The sequence below is a fragment of the Lepisma saccharinum genome, chromosome 25, assembly GCF_977018435.1.
Source record: "Lepisma saccharinum chromosome 25, izLepSacc3.1, whole genome shotgun sequence".
Lineage (NCBI taxonomy): Eukaryota > Metazoa > Arthropoda > Insecta > Zygentoma > Lepismatidae > Lepisma > Lepisma saccharinum.
The window spans coordinates 6,238,303-6,259,796 of record NC_139253.1 but is presented as its reverse complement, the minus strand read 5'-3'; the positions used below and the strand labels follow the sequence as shown (position 1 = coordinate 6,259,796).

General features: G+C 39.5%; 1 protein-coding gene across 1 annotated transcript in view; it reads right to left on the bottom strand.

The window, feature by feature from the left end:
• LOC145979003 (ionotropic receptor 84a-like) overlaps window positions 1-12,452 on the bottom strand; it is a 34,792-nt gene extending 22,340 nt beyond the window's left edge. Inside the window, exons 1-5 of the mRNA XM_083112062.1 lie at window positions 12,430-12,452; window positions 7,894-8,061; window positions 5,769-5,998; window positions 3,218-3,426; window positions 1,417-1,691 (exon numbers count right to left, since the gene is read on the bottom strand). Coding sequence (XP_082968188.1) covers window positions 1,417-1,691; window positions 3,218-3,426; window positions 5,769-5,998; window positions 7,894-8,061; window positions 12,430-12,443 — 896 coding nt within the window. The 5' untranslated portion in view covers window positions 12,444-12,452. The remainder of the gene's footprint in view (window positions 1-1,416; window positions 1,692-3,217; window positions 3,427-5,768; window positions 5,999-7,893; window positions 8,062-12,429) is intronic.
• Between the last annotated feature and the right edge of the window lie 9,042 nt (window positions 12,453-21,494).

Below are 21,494 nucleotides of genomic sequence, written 5' to 3'. Positions count from 1 at the left end.
CACATAGTGGTTCGGATCACACTTTAAACTGTAGGTCCAGTCCCAATTGGCCTTAATGCACATAAAGTGGACTTGAAACACCAAATCAATCAACCAACCAATCCATTAGAAACTGCAAACTGCCAAATTGGGTCTTTTGTCTAAATAACATAGGTGCACTAACAAGTGCAGACTACCCACATATGAAAATCACTGAGTGATGACTCCTATTCAGGAGATGATGATGATGAATGTAAATAATAAAATTTTGTTTATGTTAAATTATAACATTTATGCGTATTTAAGATTTAGCCACCATTATAATTGAAAATTGTAAGTGAAACTTATGCATTTAATGTCAGTATACAAGAAATATAATAAAGTTTTATTATTCTTATAAGGATTATATTAATATTATTACACTAAATAATTATAATTATTATAAAATAATATTGAATTTAATGAGTCTGTTGAAATTACATTTATTTATTGAAATATTGTGATCTAATTATATGTTATTTATAAAAGATATGACGGCTATGGTTGCTTATTCAATAATATTATATAAAAAGCAAAGAGTTATGAGATGCTATCACACATTTTCCAGTTCCAGGCATCCACACCTTTTATAAAAAACATGAAAACCCATCCCCCCGATTGGTACCGATCGCCTAAATTTGAGGTCCTGGCTCATGGATTAGATGGGACACACACACATACACAGAGAGGGGGGAGATAGAGAAGAGAGAGAAAGAGAGAGAGAGAGAGAGAGAGAGAAGAAGAAGAAGAAGAGAAAGAGATGTGCAGATAGGCACCGAAGGAGAAAGGGAAAGACTTACAGGGTGGCGCATATTGTATCTACTAATATAAGTTGGCAACCCTGTCTGAACGCAGGTGCGCATGCGCACAAGTTTCCCATGCTTAGGCAGTTGCAAGTCTCGCAATTAGTCTGCCATGGAACGTTCAGGAGGTACCGCACTGGGAAGCATTAGGGCGCCAGAGAATCCTTCGACCTGAAGACTTCTGTTTCTGCACTCTATTGTCTGACCCATTGGCGACTGGTTGATGACGACCCTCATTGGGTCTTCGTCGCAGTGTCTCCTGCGTCTCCTGAATGGGACCGTTCGGATGAACGCCTCTACTGCCACGATTCGTGTCTGAAACGGCCAACGTTCCATGGCAGACTAATTGCAAGACTTGCAACTGCCTAAGCATGGGAAACTTCTGCGCATGCGCACCTGCGTTCCAACAGGGTTGCCAACTTATATTGGTGGATACAATATGCGCCACCCTATAGATAAAGAGAGAAAGAGAGAGAGAGAGAGAGAGAGAGAGAGAGAGAGAGAGAGAGAAGGAGGAAGATGAAGGGAGAGGAAGGGAGAGTAAAAAAGCTATAGACTAAAAAACACACACACGCCCACCTCGTGACTGACTTACCAAACGGTGATCATATCCTTGTAAGGGGACCCTTTCGTGATGGCCCAAGCGAGGTCCAAGTCAGGGTAGACGTTGACCTCCATGAGACCACATTTCTCGTGGTCGTCGAACGTGTCCTCGATCTGCTTGTAGGCGTTGCCGAAGTAAGTGAGAAAAGCGAACATCCCCTTCCTCAGATGGGCGATGCCCTCTTCCATCTGAAAAATGTTGTTCTTCTTCTTCGAGACGATTATCTTCTTGTCGTAGATGTGGCGGGCGTAGGGGTTGGATGTAGACTGGAGAAGAAGAGTAGAAATATGACATACGAGGGGAAGTAAAAAATTATCCGCATTTTCACCATAACTTTCTTTACGCTGGCCACACTGCCTTCAGGGCTCGTGTGCTGAAAGCTGGTACTTGACTCTTCCTGGTATTTTGGTAGGTTACTTGGTACATACCAATTCCTGTACGAACTGAACGAAGACTAACAGTTTAGGATAGGACATTTTCGTAAGGCTGCAGAACTTCATTCTAATGTTGGACCAAGAGTATTTCATTTCCATTATTTATAATTATATAATGTTTCAGGAGGGCGGGGTTTCATTGTTGGATTCAACAGAACTTACCACTGAAATATATAGAACACATGAGGAACCTGATTCGAGAAGACCATGGTGTTAATGTTCGCATGATATCGGATGTACCGAAATTGAATAGGGATGCGTGTTATCAATGGTTCCTCTTGCATGATAATGCCAAGCCCATACTGCTGTATCGGTACAGGAATATCTGACCATACATCATATCACTGCTCTTCCACATCCTTCATATCCACCCGATCTGTTTTCCTGTGTTTTTCCTGCTGATAGGGAACCGACATCAAGATATTCCAGCAATTCTGAAGGCAGATATGCTAAGAAGCATCCCAGAAGAGGCCTTTTCTGCTTGCTTCCGAGACCTATAGAGACGCTGGTAGCTGTGTATAGATAGCGGAGGGGACTTCTTTGACAGGATAAAAGACCATTTTTTACACCAGTCCTAGAACCTTTCTGACAAAGGTTTTAGTTTAAGAGGCGCAGTGAATTCTGTTTAGTTTCATCTTTCCTTTTCTTGGTAAGTAAATATAAGTTCCATTTCCGTCAGAGGTTTGGCATGTATGTAATTACGCTTAAAATTACACAGGAATGGGATTTTCCAGCGTTAGGACCAGCTCAAGATGCGCCAATATTTTGTACGCATCAACTTTGTAAAACAGTGAGATGGAATGTAATTTTATTTCCCCAACAGAACTTTTATCAAGGCTTCCTTCACCCCCCCCATAAATCAGAGGGGGTGCCTCAAATGATCCAGAAATGCACCACTGACACCACTTAGGATCTGTCCGAAAGGTCCAAGAAGCAGGCTTGAAGTATACGGTCTTGACGGAAATGACGTCACCTAGTGCTGTTCGAAAGCGCCAATCGAATGAGCAATTGAGCGGAAGCATGCAGTACGGGACATTGCACACTTGTTCTCTTGTTTGAAATCATGACAATCGAACGTCAGCCAGCTCTCGCTTGTAGTTCTATTATGATGAAAAATAAGTTTTATAACGCGGGGAAAAACAATGTGTAAACAATTTATCCACTGATCGTATTTGGCGCTGCAGTCGAAGTGGAATTCGAAAGATTTTCGCTTCCAGTTCCAAGCATGAATACTGAACTGCTCTTCCAGTTCCAAGCATGAATACTGAACCATTCTCGAAGTAAGTTTGCTTCAAGCACGATCTAGAACCTTTTGGACACAGCCTCATACTCCAATATAAGCTTTGAATAGGACTTACGGCAAAGAAGGCGTGATTGTAGGCGACGTCCATCATCCCAGCTCTCAACGGACTCTTCGCCAGTTGCTCCAGAGTCTTTATGGAATTGCTGGGAGTCTGCAGAAGGGCAACAATGCTCGCAGAGTACGACGTGTACAGAAACACCGACAGCACGAACAGGAAGTAGAAGACTATTCTAGCGGAGACACCAGATGGCTCCACTACAGAACCTACGAAAAAAGAATAAATTATTATTTTCGAAATTTGATTGATACCACCTATTAGGAAGGAATACCTGGAATAAATTATATACCGTATTTCAATAATTATTATTTGGGTAACGATTAGATAAGCCGGAAACACATTTCTTGAAATTTATAGCAGAAAAGACGAGAAAGTACTTACTGAATTGAGTTCTTGTGGACTTTCTGAAGCCGGGAAAATTGTTTTTTCGAATCGTGCAACTTATTTGGCCTGTAAGTAAGGTATTTTTCATCATTCATGCATCTCCGTTGCACGGTAGCTCGTGCCACCATTGCCGTCGACTACGTGAATCAAATGTTCCGTGCGTTCGGTTATGTAACCCTCTGTCAGTGTAGCAACCACGCGGTAGTTTGACAGGATGACGTGTCAAGGTTGCGTTGTGAAAATGTTCTCGGATATTGAAGACCCACGAGATTTTTTAATTGAACATGGAATCGTGAAGGAAGAAATGGAACAATTTTCGATTAAAAACGTTTTGTGACTAGCTTGTGCGGCATTTATAGGTTCATAGCATGCAATACATTTAAGTGTAGTGAAAGTTATTTTTTTTTTGTTTAAATTTATTTCTCTAAATTTTCCTAACCTAACTGAACCAAACCTAACTTTCCGTGAATGGTTTGTGGAACAATTTTCGATTCAAAACGTTTTGTGAATAGCTTGTGCGGCATTTATAGGTTCATAGGTTTGGAAACACTGCACATCAGCTGACGATACTGCATATCAGCTGACGATAGACAACGTGAGTCAAGATTTGGCCGCCAATTGGCAACGACCAATAAATACTTATAATGTTAAGAATAACGCTTTTTCCATTGAAAAAAAGTAATCCCAAGTTGAAAAATGTTCCGCTATGCATATGAGGTAAGTAGAAATGATTTTTATTTGAAAATATACGAGTTAAAGGTGTCTCCGGCATATCTAACTGGTACCATTATTTGAATCAACTGTCTTCATTAGAGGTGCAATTATGCAATGAACAACTTTCAAATTATCTCAAGTTGTAGCAAACCCGTCAGAAAATAAAGTGCCACAACAATAAGATTGGTTACCAGCACACTTGCGTATGCATATTATTTTGTAATATTCAGGATCAAAGGCAAATGAGTTTAGACCATGCGGACTGTGACTTCTGAAGAGGGGACTACATTCCCCTCCCCCGGAGAGGATTTAATGTGAATTATGGAATACTTTCTACGTGCTGGACTTCTACGCTTTCAGAAGCAAAACAGAATGCATATATACAATGCAACACAATAAAAACATGAGAAGAAATATTCACACATCACTGTGATAAGAACAACAACTCTGCTGTCGATTTATATACCATATGATTTTTTAACACAACTAGAAGTTTCAACTATCATCCCTTGTAATTTAATTGAAGAGATTATATTCGGTTAACACCTAGTTGAGTTACGGAGAAGATTAAAATCTTTGGTGACTTTGCGTCGTCGTCTTGTAATCAAGGGGTCCCGGGTTCGATACCCGGTGGAGGCACATAGTGGTTCTGATCCCACTTTAAACTGTAGGTCCAGTCCCGATTAGCCTTACTGTGCATAAAGTGCACTTAAAACACCAACTCTTTGATGAGCTAACATCACTCTCATCTTCAGAGAACGAAGTGAAGAAGTTCTCTTGGTTTAACATCCAGTTGAGTTACGGAGATTATTCAAATCTTTGGGGAGTTGACGTCACTCCAATTTTCTGCGAATGAAGTGAAAACGTTCTGTCGGGTTACGGCGAGGTGAGTTGTGGTGAAGATTACAAAGGTTTTTAAGGCACACTCTCATCTTCAGGGAACGAAGTGAAGAACTAATACTCCGTTAAGACGCAGTTGATTTATAGGGAAGATTAAATTCTTCTTCGATAGCTATCTTCACCCTAATCTTGAAGTGAAGAGCTTCTTTCGAGTTAGAGTTAGACGAGTTATGGAGAAGATGAAAATCTTTTGTGAGTTAATGCCGCTCCCATCTTCATGGAATGAAGTGAAGACGTTATTTAGGGTTAATACTCGGTTGAGTTACGGGGGAAATTAAAATCTTTTGTGAGCTGATGTCACTTGCATGTACAGGAAACGAAATGAAGAGGTTATCTTGGGTGAACACTAGTTGATTTATGGAGAAGATTCTGTCAAGGTCTATTGTCTTCCTCATCTTGAGCGATTGTGGTGAAGATGAGTTCTAGAGAAGATACGAAACTTCCGAGTAATCTTCAGCGAATTTTCTCTAGAACCCGAGAGCAGTTCTTCACAAACGGTACACTTTAGTTCGTGCTTCAGGGCAGGAACGGATTCCCACAGTTCATTTACCTTGCTGGCAGACAGCTCCTATGGAAAGGAGCACCACATCGCCTAATGATTGCTGATGAACTTCGTCTGCGTTCTGATTGGTCTTCCTCTGCACTTTGAGCGTGAAGTAGAGGATGATCATGATGACCATGACAAGGCAAGCACTGTTGATCCAGAGGAAGGTGTTGAACGGCAAGGTGAAGATGTTGGTCACAGACGATAAGGAGGGCTGCCGGAAGATAAAAATTGATCTGGAAGTAGAAGAGGATTTTAATGTTCCAGCGAGTCTTGATGGGTTTAAGACTAATGATATTTCTAGCTATTTATGTTTTAATAAGTTTAAATAGTAAGTTAAATAATTACGGAATTGTTTTCGTGTGCACCTTTAAACAATTCATAACAGATGAAAAATGTTGCTCTAACTTCTCTTGGATGCTGAAAAACTAGGCAAGTCCAGGCACGTGGCAAAACTATTGAATGAAAATGAGGGAGGGAAGGAATTTAATGTTTCTCTACACACTGAGAACCATCATATTTTCCAGATGGATAGTTCAAGGAATTAACCAAATCTAGAACTTTAACACTAAAATTTGATACTTAATAAGCGATTTTTACTACTTAGTTTCATTTTCTTAAGCAGAAATTTCTGGAAATTATTATAATATCAGTTCGTATTGAATATAGTACAATTAATAACAAACGAAACATTTAAAATTGCTTGTTATTACCAAAGAATAGTTATAAATATCATATGAATAAAACCTTTACGTAAACGCCATCTCTTGGTCTGATAAGACATCTCTAGATCATCCACAACTTGAGGGTTCTGTAGACCTTTAAGGTACGAAAAGTTTCGATGGATTGTCTTTTCTTGTCAATTAAACTCGATTTGTAATTCCACTGAACCTTTTATCTTGACTTCCTTGGCTCATTTGACTGTACCTTCGTTTTATTTCTGATAATTTTTCGTTTACCAGGACATGAGATGCGGAGAAACGCGCCAACAGAAAACAACAGAAATCAAATGGTGCAACGCCCACTACAGGGAAAAGCGCGGAACCGAAGCGGGAATTTCCGTACCAGAAGTCTGCAGGCTATCTTAAGGGTTATCACCTATGGAGACGCCAGAAACGCGTCTGTTGCGCTCTGTTGCCGCGTTTCTGGGAGTCAAACTTAAAAGTTTAAGGATATTTTCAGAGGAAGTCAGTCCCCTGTAAAGAAACAAGTTGCAATCCGAGCAAGCTCTGACTGATTCTCCTAAGAGACCATAAAGAATACGAACAAACGAGTGTTCCTGAATGAAAAATCTCGCTCCCTTTCTATTTTTTACCCCATGGATATTTATTTGTAGCTAAGCTGCTATGTCAAACACCATTTTTATGCATCAACGACATCAAGTTTTGAACGATTTCAACAACCACACGCTAAGAAGATGGATTCTCTTCTCTTGGTTAAAGCAAGTCGCTGCATAGAGGCCATTGCAAATTCTTATACAGTTAATATTAACTCATATCTCCAAGAAAATATCATTTAAGAGAACGGTTCTTATTGTTATATCATGTATCTACTCGTATTAGCTTATATCTTTAGTGCATAATTTAGTTTTGGTTTTTATTTTGAATCAAAAAATTATGTATAATTTTATTCATGGTTGTAGACCAAGGTATTTTAAAACTGTTTCGAATTTGATTTGTCTTAAGTCCACTTTCTGCACAGATAGGATAATTAGGCTGAACCTACAGTTTAAAGTTGTATCATAAACACTGTGCACCTCAATCTGGTTTCGAACCCGGGATCTCTTGATTACAAGGCAACGACGCCATCGGGTCAATCGCCGTGACGGAGTTAGCACAGCGCGCTACGACACCATTGGTCACGGGTTCGAATCCCGGCCTGGACATGGGTGTTCTTTGTGGATGTCCCTTCCTCAATTTCATCATATCATCACTCATCTTCGCGATTAGCCAAAAATGGCAGAAAATCGAAGTAAATTAAACAAAATCAATCAGTCATCGGGGAGACCCTTAAGGCTGTTTGAGGAACTAGAAATATGAATCAAACGGCGTTACTTCATAGCATAGTTAAAGGTTCTAAAATTGGCGAATAGATATTTCAATAAGATTTTCATTGAAACTAATAGCATTACCTGAATTTTGTAGTCTGAGCTGCGTAGTCGATGTAATCCAAACGCAGATCTGTGATGTTGATCGCTGATATCCCTAGATCCACTTCCTTTCTGGCCACATCTCCCACCATCCCATCGAAGGCGCCGTTCCTGAAGTAGCCCCACGAATTCACAACCTTCAGTTTTAACCTGCATAGGAATGAAATTCTTCAGATTCCTGGCAATGTTGACTACATTGTACGTGACGTCACGTGGAGCATAAAGTAAGCCAACTATTTTTGTAGTGGAATTGGGATCAAATCGCATCGGTGGTCGTGCACCTCGAGTGGAAGTCGAAGGATCTCGCCAACAAAGGTTACGGGTTCGAGTCTCGAGGTGATCATAGCTTTTCCTTTGTGAATGTTCCTTCGTAACTTTCATCGCATCATCAGATGGAACAAAAGTGGCAGGGGAGAATTGGAAGAGAAAGAAAAAGAGGAAGAGAAAGAAAAAGAAAGGAGGTTTGGAATAAGGAGTATGGGGAAGGCTACAGAAAAGATATGCAAAGTGCTTAGGAAAGCGAGCATTACAGGAAGGGAGGGAGAAGCATTTTAAGAATAACGAAGAATGCAGACAAGAAAAAGGAAAACAGAGAAGAGGAAGGGATTATCTACGAAGTGAAATGTAAAGAATGTCAGAGTGTGTACATAGGAGAATCAAAAAAGAGGCTGAAAGACAGGTTGAAACAACATAGGGATGATGTACGACTTAAGAGAGAGAGAAATGCGATATTTAAACACACGAGAAAACAGGACATGACATAGAGTGGGATGAGGCTTAGCAGATAGGAAGGGAGAAGAGAATACTAGTGAGAAAGTGGAAGGAGGCCAAGGAAATAGAGAAGAAAGGTGAAGAAGACACAATGAACTGGAATGGGGGACTGAAGTTAAACAAAGGATGGAAGAAGGTGTTAGAAAGAGTGGACAGGACAAGAGAGAAAGAGGAGAGAATGAAGAAGAATGAAGGAGAGCGTGAGATAAAGAGTCCAGCGACATTCTCTTTCAGGTGGAAGTACAGTTGACAAGGGAAAGCCACCTGCTAGATTGTTCCAGAACTACTTTCTAATAGTCTGGAGGGGAGTAATGTTTGTATATATATATATCGTCCTTTTTTCAGAGTCTGAAGAAGACCTTGCTATAAGGTTGAAACGTTACGTTTAGTTTATGTTTTATAATAAAATAAATTTCTGCCTTGGTCAGCATATTGAGTTTTTCATATCATGGAAACAAGGCTTATTGGTGTTATAATTAGTCATTCGCATCGTCGCAATGTGTGTAAGAGGCAGATAAGCGACGTAAAATAAGAAAAAAATTCAGAAATGTACAAATTTATATACACACCCATCGTCACACTCCTTCAAATATCTGGGACTTGTTATAGATCAAATGCAAGTTGAAAAGGTCACTTGAATGCATATGTAAATATTGGAACGGATTAACTTTATCAACCTTCCCTTACAACGAACCCTTTATACATATTTTGTTTAAATTCTCTGAACTAATCGATTGGCGTCAGTCCTGATACATACTAGAAACCCTTTTCACTCCACGAATGTCACAGCGTTACATCAAAGCATATACCGCCACTGTCTCTTTGCGAATCAGAAGGATGAGAAAACGGATAAGTCCAGACCATTGGCTAACGGCCACGGTTGGGATAGGTAAACTGGAAACAGGTAAAAATAGTGAATCCTGTGATTACTAAATATGGATAAATGCCAAACAACTAAATATGAAATATTGTGATAACCCAGTACGGGCAAAACTGAGGCAATGGACTTAGGCATAAAGAGCCACTGACGTTGGAAACCAATTTGCTACACCACCCCCCCTTCAGAAAACAGCATGCCTGTTCAGGGAAGTTGCTGCCCGTTACAGGACTGCGCTAACCGTACCTTTGAGTCATGTAAATGAAGGTTATTCTTACTTTAAACGAACTTAGACAGTCTCTAGTAGAAAATATTAGGATTAGATAATTAGGCACAAACTTTAGATATTCTCTGCGTATGTGTTCATTGTACTAATAAGCTACGAAAGTACCGAGAGGGTGTCTTTATACTTGAAAATCTTAACAAGTAGAAATACGCATCCCATGTAACGTCTCCTTCACCCCAGACCGTGACATTGTTTTAGCATGTGTCACATGGAAACCGACATGCAAAAGTTCGTACCGGAGTGATACGAGAAGCTGCATGTGTTCCTTGTGGCTTGCGTGTCGCCTCCGTCTGTTGGTCGCTTGTACGCAGTGAATGCTTTTCTACAGACTGGATGAGTCTATGTCGCTTCTCACTTCGGTGTGGAACCTCCTTGTCGCTCCGGTCTGAAAATTTCGTAAGTTTTAAAGATCTTGTGAATGCTATGTGTAAAGCCGCGTGCACATAAGCGTAACAGAACACCGTTCGTAACCGCGTAGCGTATTGAGGTTGATACGGGGCAATGCACGCGACGACGTTATAGCATGAAAGTTTTGCAATCCGCACCGGAGTCCGTAACTGCAACATTCCCGCGTTCCACCAGTTGAGTGTGTACGAACATGGAAGTCGCTGCAGCGTACATTTACCTGCATTACGCATTGAAAAGGAAAGGGAAACACAATTATAAAAACGTAGAACTAAATATGGTGGTTCAAACCTGCTGGCGGATATGAAGTTTCAATCAGTTAGTGGCAGTACAAAAACTTTTGTTGAAATGCCTGTAATGTTTGGCATCCCATAAGATCTCTTTCTCTCTGTATAACTCAATAAAATTTAGAGTACTTTCTTGGGTCCACTACATGTTTCTCTTCGACTTTCACGGAATGAGAGTTACGGGTCTCTGTTGTATGCACGTCCAGACTTGCTGCAACTTGAACGCGCTAAGCCCTTTGATGCGACGCGGAAAAACCGACAAGTCATGGAACGGAGCGAACCCTGACGACGTGTAACATAATTGTTGCGGGCTCAGGTTGCGCGTGCAAGATACGCAATACCGTCCAGATACGAACGCGTGATACGCTACGCGGTTACGGAACGGTGTTCCGTTAAGTTTATGTGGACGCGGCTTAAACAATTATTGAAAACTTTCACACCGATGTGACAAGCGACACTTGTGACTAAAGTGTAAATCACCAACCCTGAGACCTTCTGTAAACAAACGGTCTCACCGATTCGATGTATCACTCCGCGTCAGCTGATTCATGACCGCAATCATCTGCTGTTACACTCATAGTTCGCCGCACCTATTCATTTTATATAAGAGCCTCTGAATGTGAGAACCCGTTCTCAAAACATCAGACGAATATGCAGCCGCATACATTGTTACTCTCCCGGTCATTCTCTCTTTCATAACCCTTAAAACTGCAGACACTGACACACCACTGCACTGGGATACGAACTTAACCACTTCATTTACTGGTTTCTCAGGATACCACTGACAGAACGTTACATGAATATTGAGTTGAATCGGTTTCTCACCCCTTTTCAAAGGCTGTCCTTGCTGGTGTTTTGAAAACAAGCTCGGAGAACACGGAGACCTTCCCGCACGCATAGAACTCGGCATGTTATTTTTCTAAGGATAAGTCAGGCAATATTACTAAGTTGCACTACTTCCTTGCTGTTCACATGATTATTTTTAGAAAATAACCAATGTTATAAAATATCATTATGTACACAAATCTCTAAGCTCATTGAAAGTTACAATGCATATTACTACAAAATGTTCACACTTATCTTGCCTTGCCATGTCACCAAGTTATTTTACGAGGTGCACTATATTTGGCGGAACAAAAATCGTTATTAGGATGCTTGTCAAAGTTTCCAACCGCAATAAATTTACGAACTTTCTTTGTCTTGTTTTGATCATCAGCATCAATATGTTTATTGGAATTACAGCATTTCATATGGCTGTTTATGTCCATCATATATTTTATTTACATAAGATACAATTTACATACAATCTACAAACAAATTTCAAATACACTCCTATCTATATCATCCTTAGAAATATACATTACCATGTTATATCATTTTGTCTAAAAAAATGCAAGTAAAATATATTCAATTCGCATGCAAGAAAGAAGCCAAATTTATGGGAAATGATTACTGGTGCAAGAAGTTAACCATAAAGGTGAAGCAATAAGTAAAAAAAGAAAGAGCATTGGGTTTAAAGTGAGACGTCATTTGCGGCAGCGTATCCCATACTACAAATTGGCCATTGTTTTACCTTACGTAATGATTCCTGTAACAACGCTTGATTTTCGTGTGGATTATTTTACTTCTATGAGTCTGCAATGCTTTCTGCATGCAGGTGGTTTTGTTTACAGAAGGTCTCAGGGTTTGTGATTTGAACTTTAGAAACGAACCTTCAGAAATGAATGCTACCTTCTGTACCGGAGTGACACCAAAAGCTTCATGCGTCGCTTGTCTCCTACGTGGGAAAGACACAACCGATAAAGTAAAATGTACTCTAGTAATGGTTCAGTGGAAGAAAATTCATGTAATATCAAGAATAATGAAGACGAAGAATGACAGTTGAAACCAACCTGAAATTCAGCATATCAGACAAGTAGGTAGCCAAGATGTAGTTGAATTTGGCCATCGGGTTGTACTTCCTATTCCTTAAGTCTGTTAGATCTTTGGCTTTGTCAGGTCTCGTGATCTGGAGAGCAGAGTAAAACAATATGAAGCTTAATTATGTCAAATAGTATTAATATTATAATAATATTTTCCCCAGAAATTTACAGATGCAACGACTTTGTAAGTATCATTATTTCCTCCCCTCCAATTCATATCATCAAACGACATTTCTTTATCATTCCTTTATCCTTTCCGCTTTTTCCTGGGAGGTAGGTTCTTCACCAGGCAATCCATATCGATTGAATGTCACTCTGAACACTTGTTGCTGAAAATTTCGAATGTTTCATCTCAGAGCATATTTTGCCTATTTTCACTCATATTTGCATATTAATTCGCCATATTATTACGAGGGAGAGTCAAATGAAAATATTGAACTAACTCTCTAGCCTTCTTAAACCCGAAGGTTCATGGCTGCAGCAACACAGGCCTTCCATCTTTCACTATCTTGAGCAAGTTCTATATACTCTTTTCCATCCCTACCGATTTCCCTTAGGTCCATCTCAACGTTGTCCCTCCATCTTCGTCTTGGCCTTCCTACAGGTCTCTTACCATCAGGTTTCCCAACAAGAATCCTGTGAACTCCTCTTTCCTCTCCCATTCGTGCCACATGGCCTGCCCACCTAAGTCGTCTTGATTTAATTATTCTAATAATATCTGGACATGAATACAAATTATGTAGTTCTAAATTATGTAACCTTCTCCACTCACCTGTCTCCTCATCCCTTTTAGGTCCAAAGATTTTCCTAAGGATCTTATTTTCAAATACTCTCAATTTATGTTCCTCTTTCAATGTAAGGGACCAAGTTTCACATCCATATAATACTACACGCAAAATTACTGTTTTGTATATTTTAACTTTTAGTTTCTTAAATATTAAACGAGAAGACAAAAGTTTATGAAGAGAGAAGTAACATGCATTTCCTGAATTAAGCCTACTTTTTATTTCCTATTTAATATAATTTTCATTTGTTAATATTACTCCTAAGTATTTGAATTAGGAAACTGGTTCAAACGAGTTGTTATCAATAATTAGATTTTGATTATTACCTAACACTTGGTTTCGGCCTGTAATCATATATTTAGTTTTCTCTTTGTTAACTTCCAAACCTATCTCTTTAGCAGTTTTGAAAAATATTTTAGCATTATTCTTAATTGTATTCACATCATCCCCCAGTAAGTCTACATCATCTGCATATGCTAACAACTGAGTCACACCATTTAATTTTAGTCCTTCTCTACAAAAATTGTATACAAATCAAATTTATATGAGGTATCAACTGTTACTTAGAAAACGACCTCGAGGCTGCAACACTGATCAAGTGAATGTCAAAAAGCAATTTTTGTCCTTTTAAAAATGGTGCCTCCTCCATATACAATTGAAGAACAGTGGTTTATTACCCTCTGGAAGCCTGAAACTTATAGAAATTCTCCGGCAAATGAAAATTGAATATCTTATCACATCAGCAAGTTTACAAATGGAGGAGGCAGATGGATAGTGACCTCCTGTTCGCAGGCAGATGGGTGGAAAGGCCTTCGCAGTGGTTCATCATAAGTGACTGCACGTGCATCCCAAAGATTCTTCTTCTTGGAGTATACAAGCACTAACTCAGACTTGAAAATATATGTAGATAAAAAATGGGTCTACGTTGAAATGCAGCAAACTTGTGCAACACTACATGCATAAATCTTTTAGGTATAATAAACATAAATTAAGGTTTTTAATTTGATTCATACAACTGTTTTGGTGATAACTTACCACAATTGCTGCGAGTAACTCTTCCCCGTGAAGATTCGTCCTTCTCTGCATGGTGCTCTCGGAGACCAACCACTGAAGACCTTTCTCTTCATCCCACAGACCAAGGTGGGTGACGTTCAAAGGTCTCCCCTCCCTTAATCTGTACACATCCAGAAGACAAACCTCTACTCCTTCATCCACGACTGCAACAACTACCTCACTGTTCACCAACATGTCTGCCTTCATCAGTTTATACTTCACAGTTTCCTCAACATCGAGACAGTGGTGTCTTCTCGCTGTTAAAGATTTGTCCTCACGTTTCGGTCGGAAGATTCTCTTCTCTGCGTCATCACAGATGTCAAGGTATGGGGGAATGGTTGATTGGTTCACAGTGTACGCCATGGAAGTCGAACTGGAGACGTTATGAACTGGTGACATGGAAGAATCAGTGAAACTAGGAACTGGTCCATTCTTCTCGAATCCACGGTCCACTAATATCAACCAATGGTTTCTAGCGGTAAAATCTCCATTTCTTGACGCCTGAAGTAAAATTAATAAATGGAATAAAAAATGCTTCGTTCAACACTTGTATTCGGAAGGTTCTTTGTTCAAATCCCGCTACTTATAGATCTTATCGAGGTTTTGAGCTGATTTATCTTGCCCACCCCAGGTTTGCTTGTGTTTTAAATCAGGCCAGTGATATTTTTTTCAGATTTCCAAATTTCATTTTATCCTCTCACTTTCTCGTCGTGATTAACTTGACCACAATTACATAAAACAACCTTAATCTGTCAACAAGAATAGATTCTAAGATATACATTTCTAAATCAAAAGTTAGGAATTAACCGATACAGAAATATTACAATGTGAAAAACACAAACGTAAAAGTTACTAGCAACTATTATTTTTCTTAAAACATTCGTTTCATTAATTAATATACTATCGCATGCACCCTCAGAAAGAGTAACTGTTTATTTCCAGTTGATTTTCTTTGAAAGTCACCATAAATCCATATACCTACTCAGTAATATTCCAAGTACACATACATTTCAAGAGTTTTAAGAAACAAAATAATTTGTAAACTATCAAGTTCTTACATAAAAAGCACAAAGTGTTTGCACAATCTTAAAACAAGAAAGATAACAAAATTTACAATATAGCTAAAGAATTCAACTGCAAGTTACTTAACAATTAGAATAAAATTATACTTCTTATTTTTCAGACCAGCTAGAAAATGAAACATTAAATTTCTCAAGGTGAATGTAAGTTAAAAAGTATTCATAGAATTAATGCAAATGCAAAACTTTTGCTGAATTATGAGCATATGTAGCATAGGTAACCTATTATCAAATAAATAATCAATTTTGATTAATCGCTCTTATTACTAAAATCAATATTAACAAAGATATTATAACATTAGAATATCAGGTGCCAGACTTACATCCTGTAATAGCTGTAGTTCTTTCTCACAGGACTCATCCACTAGTACACCATTCCTGAAGAACTTTGTGATCAAGAATCGGGAGACGTTGTATTCCACCTTTGACGAATCTATTACACTCACCATGATGCTTTGTTCTGAGAGCTTAGTTGTAAGATATCTCCGATCTGCAGTAGACAAAAGAGTTGCAAATAATTCAATTATTGCGTGAGATATTTTGGACAAATGTAATTTTAGCAAAATAGCCACCGTTTCCGAAAAAGCGATTAAAACATTAAATATCTCGGCTAACATACATCTGATGCAAAAAAAGCACATGTGCTCACATATGGTTGTTTTCATTACAAAGCGGAGATATTATACTTTTTGATTTTCTCCCTCGCAGATACATTGTTCCTCTAAGTGTCCATCTAGATATACCGTCATCTGGAGATAACAGTTGTCGAAGCGTGGTACAGTGCTCAACACCACATTATGCCCGAGAATGAGAATGTATGGAGCCATGTCTCTACATCCTCTAATGTGTTTACTTTAGGGCCTAGCCGTTACTTTCCGATACCGATACATCGCCATCGGTACCGGCATCCGTATCGACCTCTTGGGACAACTGTTACAACCAACCCTTGTATCTAAGGAAGCGAGAAGTTTAAGTCCACTTTTTGCAAAACTAGGCTAATCGGGACTGGACCTACGGTTTAATGTGGGATCCTAACCACTATGTGTTTCCACCGTGTACCAAACCCGTGAGCCTCCGCGTCGCAGTGATTATCACAGCTCGCTATGACGCCAGGGGTCCCGAGTTCGAATCCAAGCCTGGGCATAAGTGTTCTTTGTGAGTGTTCGTTCATCAATTTCATCGTATCATCACTCATCCCGATAGTCGCGATTAGCCAAAAGGGGCGGGAAAGCGACGTGAAATAACCTACTTCAATCAATCAAAAGCCTGGAACCCTTTATTGCAGAGACGACGTTACTAGGGAAATGAGAGAGAGAGAGAGAGAGAGAGAGAGAGAGAGAGAGAGAGAGAGAGAGAGAGAGAGAGAGAGAGAGAGAGAGAGAGAGAGAGAGAGAGAATGTCTGAAGAATAATAATAGTTTATGTGTCTTTATTGAAGAAAAGTTATTATATTTTTTGTGATTAAAGTATCACATTTGAAACTAATATCTATAACTTCAAAACGTTCAACTGCATTATACTTAATGATAATATTTAATAACTATTAATGTTCTAATATACGAGGCTAGTGAGAGACTCATGACTTACCTTCTACATCCCAACAGACAAACGCCGTTACCTGTGAGATGCTTCTTGACGAAAAGAAGTCAACAGCCAGAAGAGATCGTTGCTCATAAGAACCTAGTGTTAGTGCTACTAAACACACTAACACTAACACCCTAATTATAACGCACCCCATTTATACGGCCGTCGATTATATTTACTTGCAATGATTACGCGTGGTGTCTTTCATGAAGCTTAAAAGAAGATATGGCGGATGTCACAATACCGTTCCTGAGCTGAACGTCTCTCATAGCCATAGAAGCTCCTTGATCAATGTTTTACAACACGCAACATTTTGACAGCTGTCACTTTGAGAAAGCCAAGAAGCAGTAATAAAGCGTTCTTCTGGCTCTGTTTTTATCCACTCAGTGTCTCGTTTCTTTGAAACTCACTTAAAAGACTGCAATTACTCTTCAGTACTCTCGGACTTCCATTCAGAACGTTATTCTTTGTTTATAATTCGAAAGCGGCTTACGTCAGTAATCTTGCTACGAAAAAAGTTATTATCGTTATTAACCGAGCCTTTTCTGTCGTTTGTAAGGATGAGGAGCTGATATGATGAGCTGATAAATCATAATGAAACTAAGAATCGAACTAGAAGCCTTAGCATCAGGGGCGCACTGACTATGCCAGTGGGACCAGGGCAGAATGTCAAGTGGGGGTGGCGGCTAATATTAGTGAACAACCACAAACAGATATTAGAGAAATAAAATTGGGTTTTAACTAACTAACTAACTCTCTAGCCTTCTTAAGTCCGAAGGTTCATGGCTGCAGCAACATAGGCCTTCCATCTGTCCCTATCTTGAGCAAGATCTATATACTCTTTTCCATCCCTACCGATTTCCTTTAGGTCTATGTCAACGTTGTCCCTCCATCTTCGTCTTGGCCTTCCTACAGGTCTCTTACCATCAGGTTTTAACTGTACACTGAAATGCTCCAGGCCGGTAAAGGCTCAGAACATTCCAGGTGCCTAATTTAATATCCTTATTCCTAATGTAAATCTTATCCTTAGTCCAGGGACTTCCCAAAGTAGTCCCCGCCCGGAGATCCGAATGGGGGACTATTTTACCTCCGGAATATTTTACCTTGGGAACATCCATGGCCTCATATTGCTGTTTCTTGACATGTCTTTTTACAGTACAGAGTTGTCAGCTCTACGCCTAACCCCCAATATGAATGGAGGACCGCACCTGTCGTTGGTCAGCGGATCCGTCGGATCTAGCTGGGAGGATCACATTGTAGTCCACCACCTTATCCCATTTCTGTTGATTGTGGGACGCTCATAGAACCATGACATGACAGCTCTGCAAATCCCAACAGAGAAAAATGTTGACCATTTCACTCTGTTGGTTGACTAACTGTAGTGAACAAGTCATTGGGCGATGAGGTCGTCACATCCCTACGCCTAGAAATTTGGTTTTATGTTTCCTTGATGCCTGATGTGGCCGCGGTGGCTCAGTCGGTAACGCGTCTGACTACCATGCTCAAGGTCCCGGGTTCGATCCCCGGCCGGTTCAAATCCGGGAACTTTTCTAACGGTGAAAGCGGCCCCGGCGCCCACCCAGCGTCGAATAACATGGGTACCTGGGGGAAACCCTGGGGGGTAAAGGCGGTTAGGGGCGTGATGCTGATCACATCACCCCCACTCACGACCGGATCAAGAAAGTGTGGGGCGTTACCCCCACACCCCCTATACGCCTTCATGGCGTGGTGCTATGCACAGGGGAACACTTTACCTTTTTTTTGATGCCTGATGTGTAAATTAATTTTATAATAATAGTAATAATGATATAAATCATGTGTGTGTGTGTGTGGGGGGGGGTGCTACCCAGGTGACATATTTTCTGTGAGTTTCGCGAGATGGGGGGGGGCGGTCGAATCAGTATCGTTCACTCAAATATTTTAATTATTTTTATGGTCGATTAGAGACATAAAGTTCAGTTAATCAGCATTCTAACAGAATAACTAAAGTAAAAAGTCGAAAAATGTAGTGTAAAATGCAGAAATCGCTTTCAAACGTCATGTTTTCATATTTATCCTCCAGAGAATAACTACTGTAGTCGCATGAGTGTTCAAAATTTAGTAAAAAATATTGTATTTGAGAGTCACACAACATAATGTACGAGTAAATGTAATAAACAAACAAAAAGAACAGAAAAAACTATTGGGTACATAATCGCACATATGGTGGATTGAGTAGAAGAGTCTCCAAAGAATACGACAATAATAATAAAGTATTGATAATAGGACTTATTATTATTATTTCTGTGATTCAGTTTTATCTCAAAAGCCTGACCCCCCTTATAAAAATTTCTAGCGACGCCCATATGTGTGTGTCTGTGTGTGTGACGCTGTAAATTTCGTGCTTAGTATTTATTCAATATATGCTGGAATAATCACTGAAGAAGTATCGATCAGTTATGTCTTTTGTACCAAGCACATTACAGTTCTGGTACCAATCGCACACAATAAGTACCATTAATGGGCTCTGGCAACACAAATTATGACAGGTGAACGAGATGTGTAAACATAACGGTATAACATAACACACATAGACATTTTCGACTCGCATATAGAGTTCATTTTCACCATTTGTTAGAGCTGTTGCATTTCGATAACAATGCACCATTCTCTTAACACCATTAGCTGAACGTATTACGTCAGCTATCTCTGCCAATCTATTGTTATATTCTCTCGTATGTGTTACTTAATAAATAGTAGGTATGTTGTTATTGATCCTGTATAGAATTAACGACAATTAATTATGTTAGAAAGCAAATGACAGTGTCACAGCATATGATTCTAAACTGTATATGACTAGTCAATATTTTCAAGTCCAGTCTAATCCAGTATGTTTATTCGTAGTAGAACGAACGTTTACAATTCTCCACACTGAAATATTTATCTACATAAAGTTGTTGCAATAGTATGTTACATATACGAGTACATATCATTTCAATTATTATTGTCCTGATAGGCCGAAATATGGTTACTTGGACAAATAATCTCTTTTCGTTCAATTTGAAGTAATTTCTAAGAAATGTTGGAAGGTTAGGTAAGTTTTATTATATTTTCTCACCATTTGTAAAATCATTGTTGAGTGGAAACACCTACCCACACACGGACTCGAGTATGATTTGTTAATCGATTGTGTCCAGCTGACCTCCGTGGCAGAGTGGTTAGCACAGCGCGCTCCGCATGACGCCGAGGTCCCGGGTTCGAATCAACGCCTGGACATGGGCGTTTTTTGTGAGCGTTCCTTCATCAATTTCATTATATTCATCACTCATCGTCATCTTCGCGATTAGCCTAAAGTAGCAGAAAAGCGAAGTAAAATAAACTAAATCAATGAATTGTGAGAATGGCTGTTAGAGAGCTACACTATCGCTTGACAGTTTTTTTTTCAATGAAGAGAGATACTTATTGCATGCAAACATGGAAAAAATATTACACTGATTCCAGTTCCCTATCATGGTCATATCCCTTCTTTAGGAATTTCTTGGGCATGTCATTGTCAGTGGCAGAAAATTAACAATCGGTACATGATGAACCTCTTAAATTTTAAGATGACACTATTGTTGTCCTTTAAGTGTTCCTAATGTGTTAATTTCTGCAGTTTATTACCATAACCACTACAGTGTGAATGACTGAAGATGTGTATCTCACCAAACAGAAAAGAGTTTATACATAATGCAGTGCAGATTGAAGTTCAGAAACTCTAAATTTTTATTATGTACATTGGTTGATAGGACAATGGGAGCATTTTCCCCCTTAGGTTTTTCCTCCAAACATTGCAGTCGATATTATTAAAAAAATACATTACCGTGGCGTTATATTAGGAAAATAGGAAATTAACGTCGTTGTTACTAAAGAAAACACTCCTAAAGAATGTACGTTTTTCTTGATAGCAGTTAAATTTAGTGATGAAATTACGTAGATGGCAGTAAAATTAAGAAGAAGGACTCTTCAAATTCTTGACATTTCTTTGTGAATTTTCAGGCAATTTTCTTGTGTTTGAGAACTAAATTAGAAGACAGAGTTGAAACCTTTCTGTGGGCAACAACTGTAGCTTCTCACATTCTTTATCTGAAATGGATTTGTGCATTAAAAATGCAAATCTCTTGGAAGAAAACTTCAAGAGATTTCAGGGCAAGAAGACAAAGAGAAGTGGCTAGTAATTTCCTGAATTGCGTGACTTTAGAATTGGAGAGCAAATGGGAGGGAGAGAGAGAGAGAGAGAGAGAGAGAGAGAGAGAGAGAGAGAGAGAGAGAGAGAAGAATATGTATTGTGTGTGCGTATAATACAGGCCCCTGCAGTGTCGGCCATTAGGGGGGCGTGGGGGGCCTTGCACTCCACTTTTTGCAGCTTTTGCCCCCGCACTATCCTCAACCTTATCTACCAAGGGAAAGTAAACTGTCCATGCCATGGCCCTCCAGATTTGGCCCCTTGCCCCCCTTAATTTTGGAAACCAATCGCCGCCACTGGGCACCTGCAAGGGGTAGGCTAGGGAGGCTGA